We start from the raw sequence: 13,100 nt of genomic DNA, 5'->3' as shown, positions 1-13,100 counted from the left end.
GAGAGCACAACAATTCAATTTTAATTTTTTAATCAGTTACTGGAGATAGCCAGGAAGTTCTTACAATTGCTGGCGGCTCTTCTTCAGAAGTTTGGGCTTCAAGGAAGCACACTTTAAACTAAAACAATTGCAGAGATCAATTTAAAAATAATGATAAAATAGTAATTTACTGAAAAATGAGGATTAACACAAAAAAAAATCAGAAGCTAATACGGTTCAAGGTGGGGACAGGGCTGTGTGCTTCAAGCAGCGAAGTGTATCTATCACTACAAGTGAATTGGGGGGCTGAGGTACTTTAAGGGGATAATTCATAATTTAAACCACAACGTTATCCTTTCTCTCTTCAATGCAGAAGCAGAACTGAAATGCCTTAGCTATGACCCCAGTCCTGCAAACATTTAGACACTGAGCTTTGTAAATAGCTGTGACAAAAGAACATCTCATAGTAGTAAGATTAAGCGTGTGCTCCAATTTGCTAATAGAGAGGACTATACAGATATGAACTAAGGCCCCAAGTATGTAACCATTAGTCCTGAAGCTGTTAATCTTCTCACTGTCTTTTCTTTTTGAATACTCTTTCTACATGTAATTCAGGTCTTGTGAAGAGTAAGGCATGCATTCCCTACTGAAAAAGAAAATTATATTCTAAATTTGATATATGGGGAACTTCCTGCTTGAATCTTCATATAGCAGTCTCAGTTATATAAATAAATATATATTAAAAAATACATAAAAAATATTTATAACTAGTAAAATAATTTTAGATTGAGAGGTTTTTGGTAATGCACCCAGTCCCTAAAAGATCATGCAGAGAGGTAAAACAGCTATCCATGTTCCAGGTGAGAAGAATCTACTGGTACAAAACCAAGGAGAATGTGCCTATTTTCCATGTGTATGTTCTTGTCAAATCTACATAGTGCATTTATTGTTGCAATTCCAAATGAGTCAGTCTTCTATAACTTACTGTGCTTTAGGAATAGAAAAAAAACCAACCCCACACTGTTTATTGAAGTACTTCGCACACTCATGATGTTTTTAAGAAATACTAAATACTCTTGCCAACAACTGTATTCTGGAAATACAGCAATAAAAATATTTCCTCTTATTCTGCACACACAGTATTTTAAAAATCATATACAAACTCTCAAAATATCCTCTTAGCTCTTAGATTTGGAATAGATTGAAATAATACTGTCAAGAAAAATCAAACCACTGTTTATAAAAGCCTACTTCATTTTTTCTATTATTCAGGAGGATTGGCAGATATATTTAGCTGTGGCCTACAGGTAAACTAATTAAAATAAAATACTGGGTGTATTTTAGTTGAAACTGCATTGAATGTAACCGTATAGAATGTATAAAACGTACATAACACACAACATAACACAACAGCAAGTAATCAACAGATGCAATCTGCAAAGCCAACATGTAGAAAGCACAACAACATACAAGGTTGGAGCTGATTTTTGCACCTGGATGTTACCATAATGGAAAGATCAGCGGATCAAAAGCATAGCAAATAATGGCATGATTCATGCAATGGAAAGACTGGAAGAAGCAAGCCACTGCAGACAGACTTGTATGGTAGTTAATGTATGAAAAAGCTTACTTCATTTAGAAAGCTCACTAATTGGTCTACCGTTAAATAATCAGTTTTGTCTCCATTGCTGAAAAGAAATTTATTAGAGAATGTAAGTTTTCATATACGATGCTACAGTAGGTATGATTTACATGTTGACATTGTTGATACTTTTAAAACCACCTAGTTTTCTACCTGAAGTAGCTCTATAATCTCAAAACGAACAGTCACAGAAAACATACTGTCTATGCTTGGCACAGTCTATCTCCCATACTTCCTATAACTTAACAAACATTACTTCATAAAACAACATGTAAGTCCTCCATCTGAGGATAAATTGAGTGAAGAAACTTCTTAAACTTCAAATTTCTTATTTAATTAGTTCACATACTGTGTTAATCCCCTAAAGGAGCAAGTTAAAATTATAGTAGTTAGTAAAGCCAGTGCAAAAAAAAAAGTTCCAGGTGCTTCCTCTAACTCATGTAAAAGTTGCTCTAAAACACAGAGTGAACTTTTACATTAACAATCTGAGAGGGAAGGAAGGGGAAAAGCATAGACTTGAGTTTGTCTTAAAATACTGCTGATGCTACTAGGATTCAAGGTTACACAATCTTTACGGTGTTCTGTCACTATTAGATATGGACTAAAAATACAGCAAAATGAGTTTAAAGCAAGATTATATTAAATTTGAACTTACATCTTCTTAAAGAGGTCCTCTATGTCAGTTCGGGGACATATCTTTTGGGTGAGCTCATAAAATTTCTCGTAAGTAAATGCCGCAGGCTCAATTTCATCATTCTGCAACAAAATGCAAAGGTACATTTATCCAGCAAGAGAGAGCTTATATGCTCTTTTCCCAAAAGCATATCTTATATCAGATAAAGCAACTGAGAACTGTTTTACCTCTTTACCTAGTTTAAGCTTACCTAGTTTCTTTTGTATTTTCTGAAAACAGTTCTTAATTCATCTTTAGCATAGATCTGTTTGATGTGCTTATATTCTGACCTCACGGTAACATTATTTCTACATAAACACAGAACTGGAAAACAGTCTTTATTTTTCTTCTGAAGCTTAAAAAAACCCCTCAAAGCCCAAAATAGTGTACAAACTTCAGGATACTTATACTGAAGCCAAGGAACGTTGGGAAAAAGTCTCAGGTTTGGTGCAATGGTTTTAAAAAGCAAAGCAGCTCTCATACAAGGGCATGTAAAACTTCCACAAGGGAGGGAACACATGGCTGACACATTCAGTATCATGTCCTCCTCTGAACAAGATGAGAACTGCAGCAGTGAGGAAAAATTTCATCTCAGGTGCCAGGCACTGCTACTGCTGGGGATTCACGTCTTTCTACTCCCCCTCTCCCTGCCGGAGACAGCAAGCTGCTGAGCCCGCAGGGCTGCCCCTCACCAGGCGCTTGCTGCAGTCAGGCCAAGAACCACGGGCTGGAGTCTCCAAAATGAAAGAAGGGAGGCTGGGCAGCGAGTAAAGCTGAAAAAATTAGCTGCAGCTGTAACCAGCCGTCACCTCTCTGGGGCTGCTGGCAGGGGCTCCTGCTGCGAGTGGGACAGAGCTGGACAGCAGTTCTCCAACGGAAGGGAGCAAAGAGCAGCAGGAGTCCAAGAAATGCAACTGAGAGGACAGCATGCAACAAAAAAAGTATTACGTGCATATTCTGTGCCTATGTACTTTGTACAAATGAATGAAAGGTAGTCTGTTACAGAAAAGAAAGGAAGACTCATCTAAGAGGTTTAAGGAGCACTATGTTGTACAGATTTAATTACATTTTGGTTTTAGTAAACAACCTACAGTGATTAATAAGTTACTCATGAACAATAGGCATGCTTTTATGTGATGCAAATGACTTAGATCACAGCTACAAACATGAATGATTCATCAATTTATTAGTATACATAAAAGTTATTCAAAACCACTAAATACCTTTCCACTGGGAAGACCTAATTCCTTAAGTGCCTGAAAGATCACTTTTTCTGTTTTACCTGTTATAAAAAAAAAAAAAAAAAAAAGAGGGGGGGGGGGGGGAGGAGAAGAAACGTTAGTCACTTTTTAAACAATCAGTTGTCTCTCTCTTGCTTTTAATGCCAACATTTTCCTCTGGCTTAAACTGGTGAATGTAAGCATCTTCCAAGTAATAGCGCAGTTGAAAAAGTGCTCTAAGCTTCACAGAGCAGCAGTGCTCTGCCTGCAAGCGATCCATTAGAAAATATATCAAAATAATGGACTGCAAAGAGAACAAAAGAGTTTTTTTTTTCCCAATATACTGGAATACAGAGCCGTGCAAAGCATTATTCTGTTGGCACTTGTCACCTTTATGCATAGATAAATGACTGTGTACTAAAAAGTAGCAGATTCTACAAGTAAGGAGACTCATGCCTCCAGCTGTTCCTGGTTGTGGTGACTTCCCTTCTTTTCCAAGCATTAACCTATGCCTCCCAGGTCACCCATAAGGTAGGTATGAACCATTTCCAATGGCAGCTTCTTTCCTCTTTCCTTTTCAAGCAGTCGCTGCTAGCAAGAGACTCCCACGTGCACAGCGAATCTCATTCCCTGCTCCCTCACCAGCTGCAGTGCTCACTCCTCCCTTTGAATGCTCCCTCACCTCATAAATATCCCTGTTCTAGACATACTATGCACAACTCATTTAAGTAGGTCTCAGCTGCCACTCAAATATTTCCACCAAACTGATTAACATCCACTTCTTTCTGCAAAACAGGGGTGATTTCACCATGCATGAGACTGACAAACTGGTTTCACTTGAAATTAAAGAAATCCAATTAAAGCTTAGCTATTTGGTATGATGAATGTGAAAGCATTCGGTCTATTTCCGTTTCCATTTGAGACGAGTTTGAATAACCTCTAACTCTGGAAAAGTACATTCAAACTTGACAGCTCTCCTTCCTTCCGTTTAAGGTCTAAGCTAAAATGATGCATTCCACAACCCCTTGATTTTGCTGTCTCAATCTGGAGAGAAAAAACGAAGTCTGTATCCAATATCTATTTCTAATGACGACAAAGCTGTACATTGGGAAGGACTCTATAGTTGCCTGACAAGAATATGTTGCTCTTTATCATCAAGTGAGACAAACATTTGCTGAGACTTTTTGTTAATCTCATGCATACTAAATAATTTCACATGGTGAAAGATGTGCAACAAACTGTTGCTGTTATTTGTTGCCATAGCAATTCACAGTTGTTTTACTCTCCAAAACACTCTAAACCGCCTATGTAAATATTTTCATACTAATAAAATTAAGATTGGGAAGTAAAAGATCTAAATGATAAAATAATATTTTAATAAATCTTGGCCAATTTTTTTTTTTTTTTACTGGGTTCTTACAACAGTTAGATTTCCATGTCCCTATTTAGGCACCTAAATAAGTTATTTGATTTTCCAAAGCTGGTAAGTACCGAGATGTTTTCACTAAAATACAGACTGAGTTTAACTTTAGGCACTTGTTTCTTAAAAAAAATCTCAGGCATGTATTTTTCTACTAATTCTAAAACAGAGAGTAATGTTAGCTCCACAATTTACAACCTGTCTCCAGCCCTGCAAAAAATTCTATGTCTGTTCTAATGAAACGGGCCCCAATAATAAATGTCATGTAGAACGTGTAATATTAGCATAAGTAATTGCTCAGAAACTGTGAGCCAAGATTCCATGGCTGCAGGGAACTTATTTTTGATGCCAAACTATTTTTTATTTCACCAAAGATGACAGCAAACATAGCAGTAATTTGTAATGAGAGCAGCAGTCTAGAAAAGATCGCACGAATCCAAAAAGATTGTAAAAATACAGCATGACACTTTCATTTTGCTAAGGACATTGTAAATAAAACTAGTCCTCCCTCTATCAGAAGTGACTTCATCCTGGCAGATTTACATTCACCTTGCTGTACACCTTGGAAGGAAATGGGGCTACTTCAGATGCAGGCAAGTTACTGGTCGACAGGTACCTAACAGGTGTTTGCTCCTCATGTTCTACAGTGGTTTGGGCCTTTTTATGGTAACATGTCAATGTACTTCCTCATAAATATTTAAAATACTTCCCAAATCTGGGACGGAGGGGTATGAATCTATTGTGCTTGTTGATGGATTAAATGACTTAGTTACCCTCAGACCTTCACCACTTTCCAACCATTACTTCAAAAATCAAGCCAACACATAAACTGTTCAAATCAATCTTTTATCATGGCTCCACTACATTTATCAGTTTGGCTAGAACTGGAAGTACCACTGCCTACACCATACAAGAAATTATCTAAAACTATGATTTCCAACCATCATCGAAGTATTGAAACAGACTTCTTCCAGGCACTCTGGAGTAAACGATACAAAACGTATTTACTAAAAAAGTGTAATTTCAAATTAACTAATTAAACTACTGTAAAACAGGTTTAAGCCTCATCTGTCATAGTTTAGCTTTTTCTTTTTTATATTTTCATAGTTAGAAGCTCAATTAGCTTAAATCCTTTTAAATGTAGTTGTACAAGGGATAAGCATAGATTGAGCAAAGCTAATTTCTAAACAGGCTCTAGCTGAAGACGTGCAACTTGCACACGTAGAAAATCCATTTTCTGCCAACAGAAAGATGCAGAAACCAAGCAGAATTTGTTTTTAACAAACACTGAACTTTTTAGTCGTCATTTACAGTAGTGTTAAAATCTGAAAATACAAAATATCTTATCAAATGCCCTGTCTTTGTAAGATCTGTAGATGTAGTTCTAGACTCAGACTGCTAAAATTTATTAAAGCCCAAAAGACAAATCTAGTGCTCTCCTAAGGTTTTCACACTACTAACTGCCAGAATTTCTTCTCTGCCAAACACAGTAGGTTGATAGTAATAGATATATGCCCCAGAGTACATTAAAATCTAATAGTTGAGAAGAATCTTCATGACTCTGCAACCCCCAACTGTACTAACGAGGAGTTAGGAATATTTATGCTATTTACCACTGACAGCCTAAGGAGTTTCTCCTTCTCAAGGCTCATCATCCCCTATGGCCATGTGCTAGCTGCAAAAATCTGTCTGAAACCTGAGAAGAAACGCAAGCAGCTCCGATTTCCCAGGTGAGATTTTTTTTCCCCCCCTCAGTGTTTTACTGCACTTTTGTGTAAAAATGAAGTAAAGGTGATCTTGTGATACACATTCCTACAGCTTAACAGATCTGCTGGGTATTCTGTTTCTGTGAGAATCACCTTCCTATATGTATCCTCAGAGCTACAGCAATTCCTACATGATCCCTGAGCAGCAGGAGGCGGCGGAGGTTTGACTAGATAGCATTGTATTTGAAAACAGGTATATGGGAGGGGCTGACCACAGCAATCTGGAGGTCAGTTGAAGGAGAAGCATCAGTGGTTTCAACCAGTGGAAAGAGTTACTGGGGGGAGGCTTGGGTAAACAATGTGAAGCTTGGTGCATCTTGCATAGCAGAACCATTCAGCCCACATTTCCCAGTGCTTCCTGGCTTGCCTTCCTCATGCACATATCCTTCTCCTTATGCATCTACCTCCTTCTGTTCCCTCTTTTATCTCTCCACGCTCCTTCTCTGCACTAAGTGTTCGTGGGAGGAGGATGGAAGCAACGAAGTCCCCCACATCCCAGGCTGCCCAGTGCTGAGACACCTGGGTGCCTGTGTCCCACTTCATGATAAGTAGCTGTTGCTGGATCAGGCTACTCTCATGATCTTGCCGTCCTCCATCAGGGCTCTAGTTCACCCTCTTTTCCAATGTAGGTCTACAGAGCAGACTGATTTTTTTCCCCTTCATTCAACATTCCTCCTCTACACCTTTCCTCCCACCTCTCACTGACATCTCTCCTAGTCCTTTCAGCAGGTGATACAGTGCTTCCCGGATGAAGCCCAAAAAGTTGCCATATTTCACTCACACCAACACAGCACATTCCTTGGAGCATCCAGATGTGAAGAAGATTCAGCTTCCCTCTGCACAGCGTGGAATAGTAGAGCCCTTACAAATTTATACTGCAAATTACTTTTGCAATAAATTAAGCGGCTAGAGACTGATTTATGTCAACCTGGAAATAGTGCAAATTTGAAAAAACAAACTCTTGGAACTGGAAACATTTTTAAGAAAAATGATTCAACTTTAAGAGACCATGTAAGTCCTCTAAAATGAAAACTGCAGATCTGGCAGGAAGATTTAATACACTGGAACCAGTGGACTGGACTCTCTTCAGCAATATGCGGGTTTGTCTGCATGTGCAAATCAGGATGCTGTAGCACAATGGAGAGAATTTATGCCTCGCTAAATGCAAGGTAAAATATTTCAAGGCAGAAGTAGTTTCAGATGAGCTAGCGCGCTATAAATTCATACTGAGGAATAAAGATCTATGTTCAAACACAGGCATAAAGCTCTAAAGTCTTGGAAATTAATTTGCCCCTGTAGTATTGTTCCCTCATCTTTACCCTTCAGTTGATATTCCTCATGGGACTTCTGCACAGAAGGTGCCTCATAGCAGTTTAGTCAAGTTTGAGAAATAAGCAGGGGCTTGGCAATGTGAAAGTTGAAAGATTAATACACTGAAGCAGCCTTAACACTGTCAAGGTGTCACTTGAGTCACGAAACTAAAGAAACCTGGAAGGCCGCATGGCAGGCCCTTTGCCTTTTTGCAGATTCTATAGATGCAAAATCCTCTCTTTCCCCCTTGAAAAACATGTTCTGTGACACTTATCTTACAAAGCACAGAAAGATATACATTGTTCTAGCTTTTCTGTTACTGACAACAACTAACCAAACGATTCATTTACCATATGGAAAAAACCAAATATTATCCTGGGGGTTCCTATAAAAGCAGAAGTATTTTTGGCAGAGCTGTATCTGTCTCTTTTACAAGGAACTACATTTTAAAATGTACCTTTTTTGTCCTCTACTTAACTGGCCTACAAGTTTTTATGATTCTTTTGATAAGTATTTTATGATGTTTTACAACTGAAAAACCCATCCCAGAGTTTGAGGAGTTTTAAGCTGAGAAAACTGATGCTCTTAGCTCTAAGTGACTTTGAAAACAATTACAAGCACTCATATCCTCATTACAATGGACTAAAAAAAAAATTACTAGACTGATAAGAAGTCCTGCCTAGTTTACCAAGGAGGTACGGAACTCAGCTAAGTATGTCTAGTTCTGTACTTATTTTTACACATGTATTAGTAATGAAATTGATATTATATTTCATTATTAAGCCACAGAATTTTATTAACGTTATACAACCAGTACCTGATACAAACTTGAATTCGCAATTGTGCTTACCTCCGAACGGGAATTTTCCCATTTGTGTTTGTTAGAAAGGCCAGCTTCATCCAGCTGAAATTAAGAATAAAATATTTTTAAAATATTATTTATTAAAATTGGGATCTAGATACTTATATTTAGATTAAGATTACTGCCATGTCTGTGAAATGAGTACAAACAAATAATTGTTCTGTAATAAAAACGTTTTTCTGTAATCTTTCAGTGCTTGAGGCAGAGCAGTTCTGTAACTGGAAAGGCAAAAAGCAGCCCAAAAGAATCAGTACATCAATTAACACAAGTGTGAAGACAAGAAAGACTCATGGGGTTTTGTTTGCATATGCATCAATGAAAGAGCAAACCAGACAATAATTAAAACATACAATATCAATAAATCAAGTGAACAGTTATAAATTCTCTTATAATTTCTCCTGGGCAGGTGCCAAATATAGACTTGAGACCTCTTCTGGTCACAATGAATTTTTTTTTTTTTTTTTTTTTTTTTTTTTTTTTTTTAAATGTTGAACTATGGAAAACAATTTTTTTTTTTTTTTTTTAAATTCCAAGAAGGAAAATGCAAGGACAGAGAAATAAAGGAGAAGGGAGAGGAAAGAAACTAACTTACTGTTTCTTGAGACATGTCATTGGACTGACATTGTTAGCTCTGAAGTTATGTATGATGGATCCAAGCCCTTCTACCCATTGCTGAAAAACATGAAAATACAGAAACACCAAGTTACGAAAACTAAAGAGGGAAAAAGTAGGAAAGTTTGTCTTGGGGGAAGGCTGCTCTTCCTTGCAGCTATAGATAATGTTAATAACCCGAGTTGAGGAAAAAAAGCCTGCCCGCTTCACAGCCTATAACACCACAGAAACGTCCAGCCACATTTTACCCATTACTATTTCATCCTTCACTAAACAAAGTGATTGTGCTTTCCATTCTTCCAAGTACTACACGTAGCATCAGCGGTGCTATTAGAACAGTTTATTGCCAGCAAAGGCAAGCGGTCCATTGATTGATTTATTAAGCTTTCTATTTATAGCCTCTATAAACATATGCCTCCCTTTCAGTTGCGGCTGGCAATATTAGCTATTACTAAGCAACATTATACAATATGTGATGACATGTTTAACTGGTCCAGTTTTAGAAAAGGAATGAAACAAAATATTAATAAGCTAGAGCAAACCACAGGGAGGCACAACAATTCTTCTGTGACGCTGACCTCATCTAACACCCTGTTACGTATTCAATCCTGCTTGCTTTCTGGCTTTCATCCTTAAAAAGCAAAACGTTCCAGTAATCAGTGGGATGACTTGCAGCCAACAGCAGCATTACAGCACTTACTTATGTAATTCCTTTTTATGGATATATTTTTCTACTACAGCTTGTACCTAGACTTTGCAGTACTCTATAGAAGAAGCTTAGGGATGAGGCCCTAACATGAACACTCATTGATTTCAGCAAGAATCCTGGCAGGATAAAGCTATAGGAAGAGAAAAAAATGACAGCACTATAAGCCAAGTTCGATCTCAATAAGGCCATTGTAATGCCAGGATTACTCAACAGATAATTCACACTGGTGGAACTGAGGCGGGATTTGGTCCACTGCTTAACATTAACCTTATGAATAAAGAAGCTTCTTGCTTCCAGCCAAATTCTGTGCATGCAGCTTGAACTGACTTGGGCAGGATCCAGAATTTGACACTTATAAATAGATGCAGATGAGTATATTTTTCTTTTCATGAACGAGTGCTGTACATCTGCAAAACAGATGAAAAAAATCATCATTTATATAGAAGGAATACTAACTTCTTTGGAAAATGGCATATTGTAAACTGCGGGCAGTAAATCCCTATGGGCTAAAACAAGGTCTAAGGTGTCAACTCAGCAGATAAACACACTTAAGCAGACCCTTGTACTCATGACACATTACAAGCACATCACAAACTTCTTTTTAAGCAAGAAATTGTTAATCAGACTCCCTTAAAAATAGACCTTATAAATCTATTTTGCTTTAGGAAAAGTAGCCATTTATTACTATTTAAATATTCCTTTTTGAATTATCCTTTTTAAGAAGTACTGCATAAAATACGCATACAAATAGAGTAAGTGTGTATCTGAGGATCATTTGAAAATAGAATTCTGACTTATGAGAAAAGCTAGCATTTGGGGTTTTCCCAGGTGTGTTTTTGTGCTTGAAAACAACCCACCAGTAACAGTCTGCCCTCCCATTTCTCTTTTCCCAACTGCATGAGTAAGATGACTTAGTAGTCATAGCATGGATGTACTGTCTAGGGATATAAAGAAAGCAAGGTTCATGGGGAGAGAGAGAATGTTATTTATTAGAACTGATATAACTGGAAGCCATTGACAGACTTAGGAAACACTTATCTTTTCCTACACACGTTCCCTCACCTAAGATGATATAGGAGTAGTGCTTGTGATAATTTTAGGATAAATGCCTAAACAAGTCTTATGTATATTTCAATCTCCTAGAACATTCAACTACCACCAACTATCTACCTTTGATTTTTTTGTGGTTTGTTTGTTTTAAACAGTAAAATGTAACATTACTGCTGCATGAACACCGTCACAGCTATACAAAAATTTATCCTCGTATGATCTGGATTAGTCTGTAGTCCCTTAAGAGGTCCTCAACCTTTCAACACTGACCCACAACGTAAAATGGCATACGCACCACAAATAAAAGAACATTGCAAAATTAAATTACGCAAAATGCATGTTGTGAATAAGCTTCAGTCTTTCAAAACTCCCATTTTTTTCCTGCTAAAACACGCCATTGGTGCAGTACTGGCAACGTCACCATTTCAATAGGAAATAAACACACAGAGATCCATTCTGATTTGAAGGCAACAGATTGCAACTACACCAGATATAGCAAAAATCTAACATTGAAAAGTAAGGTTACCCAGCACACAGTTCTGAAGCTACTTCTGTAAATCAAGAACAGCTGCCAAAAAGGAACACTGCTAGAAAAAAAACCCCAAACAACCCATAAGTATAGAGAGAAATCAATACACTAACCACTTACCAAGTAATTTCTTTGCAGGAACTGTCCTGACAATTTCCACTTTAAAGGACTCCCTCATCTTTTTTTCAATGATAATGCCCTTTCCTGATAGAGATGCCAAATCAGGAACTGCATTCTCTTACACCAAAAGAGCACAGAACTACAGCCAAACACTGATAAACCACAAAAGCATCACATCTCTGCTGGCACCAAGCAAGGGAGTAACCTAAGCGTCTCTGTCCATCTATGAATCATCTTTACGTTGGCATGATGTCCCCTGGGCAAGATATGGCAGTTCGAGAGACACATTTGCCTATCTGTTCCACACCACACAGCTGCACTACAATGTAGCATCTGGCTGCTTGTACTTCAGTTTGGGGCTAAAGCAGTTTCTGGAGCCTTTCATCAGATATTCCCCACAGTTACCAGCTGGCCCCAAATTAACTAGGAATAAGAGAGCTGAGGAAAAAAATAATGCTTCTGGATTGTGAACATACTATATAGAAGCAGAATGACATAAGATGAAAAAATTTCCTCATCCATAAATTAACATACAGGCTCAGTGCAATACATTCAAACTCTTTGTTCTTCTGAGCCAGAATAGTCTCCAAATAACAACCATCTTCATAATCACTTCTAAGGCACTGTGATCCAGTGCACAGATATTCACAAAGTCTCCAAAGCCTGAATACTCTGACAAATGTCAAGCTGGCAATACGTTGCTTTCCTGACAACAAACCATTCCCAGATTTAATGTACACTTGTCTGATGACCTTGTGGGAGGGGTGAAAGAAGAGCTCAGATTTTTCTCAGCTAACGTGCCACAAAGAATATAGCAGCAGCCTTGCTTGTATGCTGTGACGGCACTCCTTATTTTACAGATGAAGCTGAAAGACCTGTAAACCTATGTAAGTAAACAGGGATAATGATCCTCAATTCCCTTCTTTCGTGCTCAGCACTTCCAAATCACTACCTCTCCAAAGAAGGAAAATCCTGTAACAAGATGAAATTGAGATAAGGTAGATAGGAAACACTTCACTTGGGTCTTACAGAAAGTAGAGTTACAAAATGTTTTTAATAGAAATACAGGATACGTTTGATTCTTACTGATGCTAGTGCTAAATATTTTCCGATTTTCAAAATACAACTCAGGACTTTTAATCTGTCAATGTAACTCCTGAATGGCTCTCTATATACCAAGAATTATTCCAGATTCATATAAAAGAGG

At 37.7% G+C, this 13,100-nt stretch overlaps 1 protein-coding gene across 1 annotated transcript in view; it reads right to left on the bottom strand.

Moving 5' to 3' along the window:
* Window positions 1–13,100, bottom strand: part of PLCB4 (phospholipase C beta 4) — a 93,769-nt gene that overhangs the window by 69,299 nt on the left and 11,370 nt on the right. Inside the window, exons 5-9 of the mRNA XM_009282559.2 lie at window positions 9,466–9,545; window positions 8,862–8,915; window positions 3,518–3,581; window positions 2,277–2,377; window positions 1,610–1,667 (exon numbers count right to left, since the gene is read on the bottom strand). Coding sequence (XP_009280834.1) covers window positions 1,610–1,667; window positions 2,277–2,377; window positions 3,518–3,581; window positions 8,862–8,915; window positions 9,466–9,545 — 357 coding nt within the window. The remainder of the gene's footprint in view (window positions 1–1,609; window positions 1,668–2,276; window positions 2,378–3,517; window positions 3,582–8,861; window positions 8,916–9,465; window positions 9,546–13,100) is intronic.

This window comes from Aptenodytes forsteri, unplaced genomic scaffold, assembly GCF_000699145.1.
Source record: "Aptenodytes forsteri isolate BGI_AS27 unplaced genomic scaffold, ASM69914v1 Scaffold5, whole genome shotgun sequence".
NCBI lineage: Eukaryota > Metazoa > Chordata > Aves > Sphenisciformes > Spheniscidae > Aptenodytes > Aptenodytes forsteri.
The sequence above is the reverse complement of the archived record's forward strand: the minus strand, read 5'-3'. Positions and strand labels throughout refer to the sequence as shown.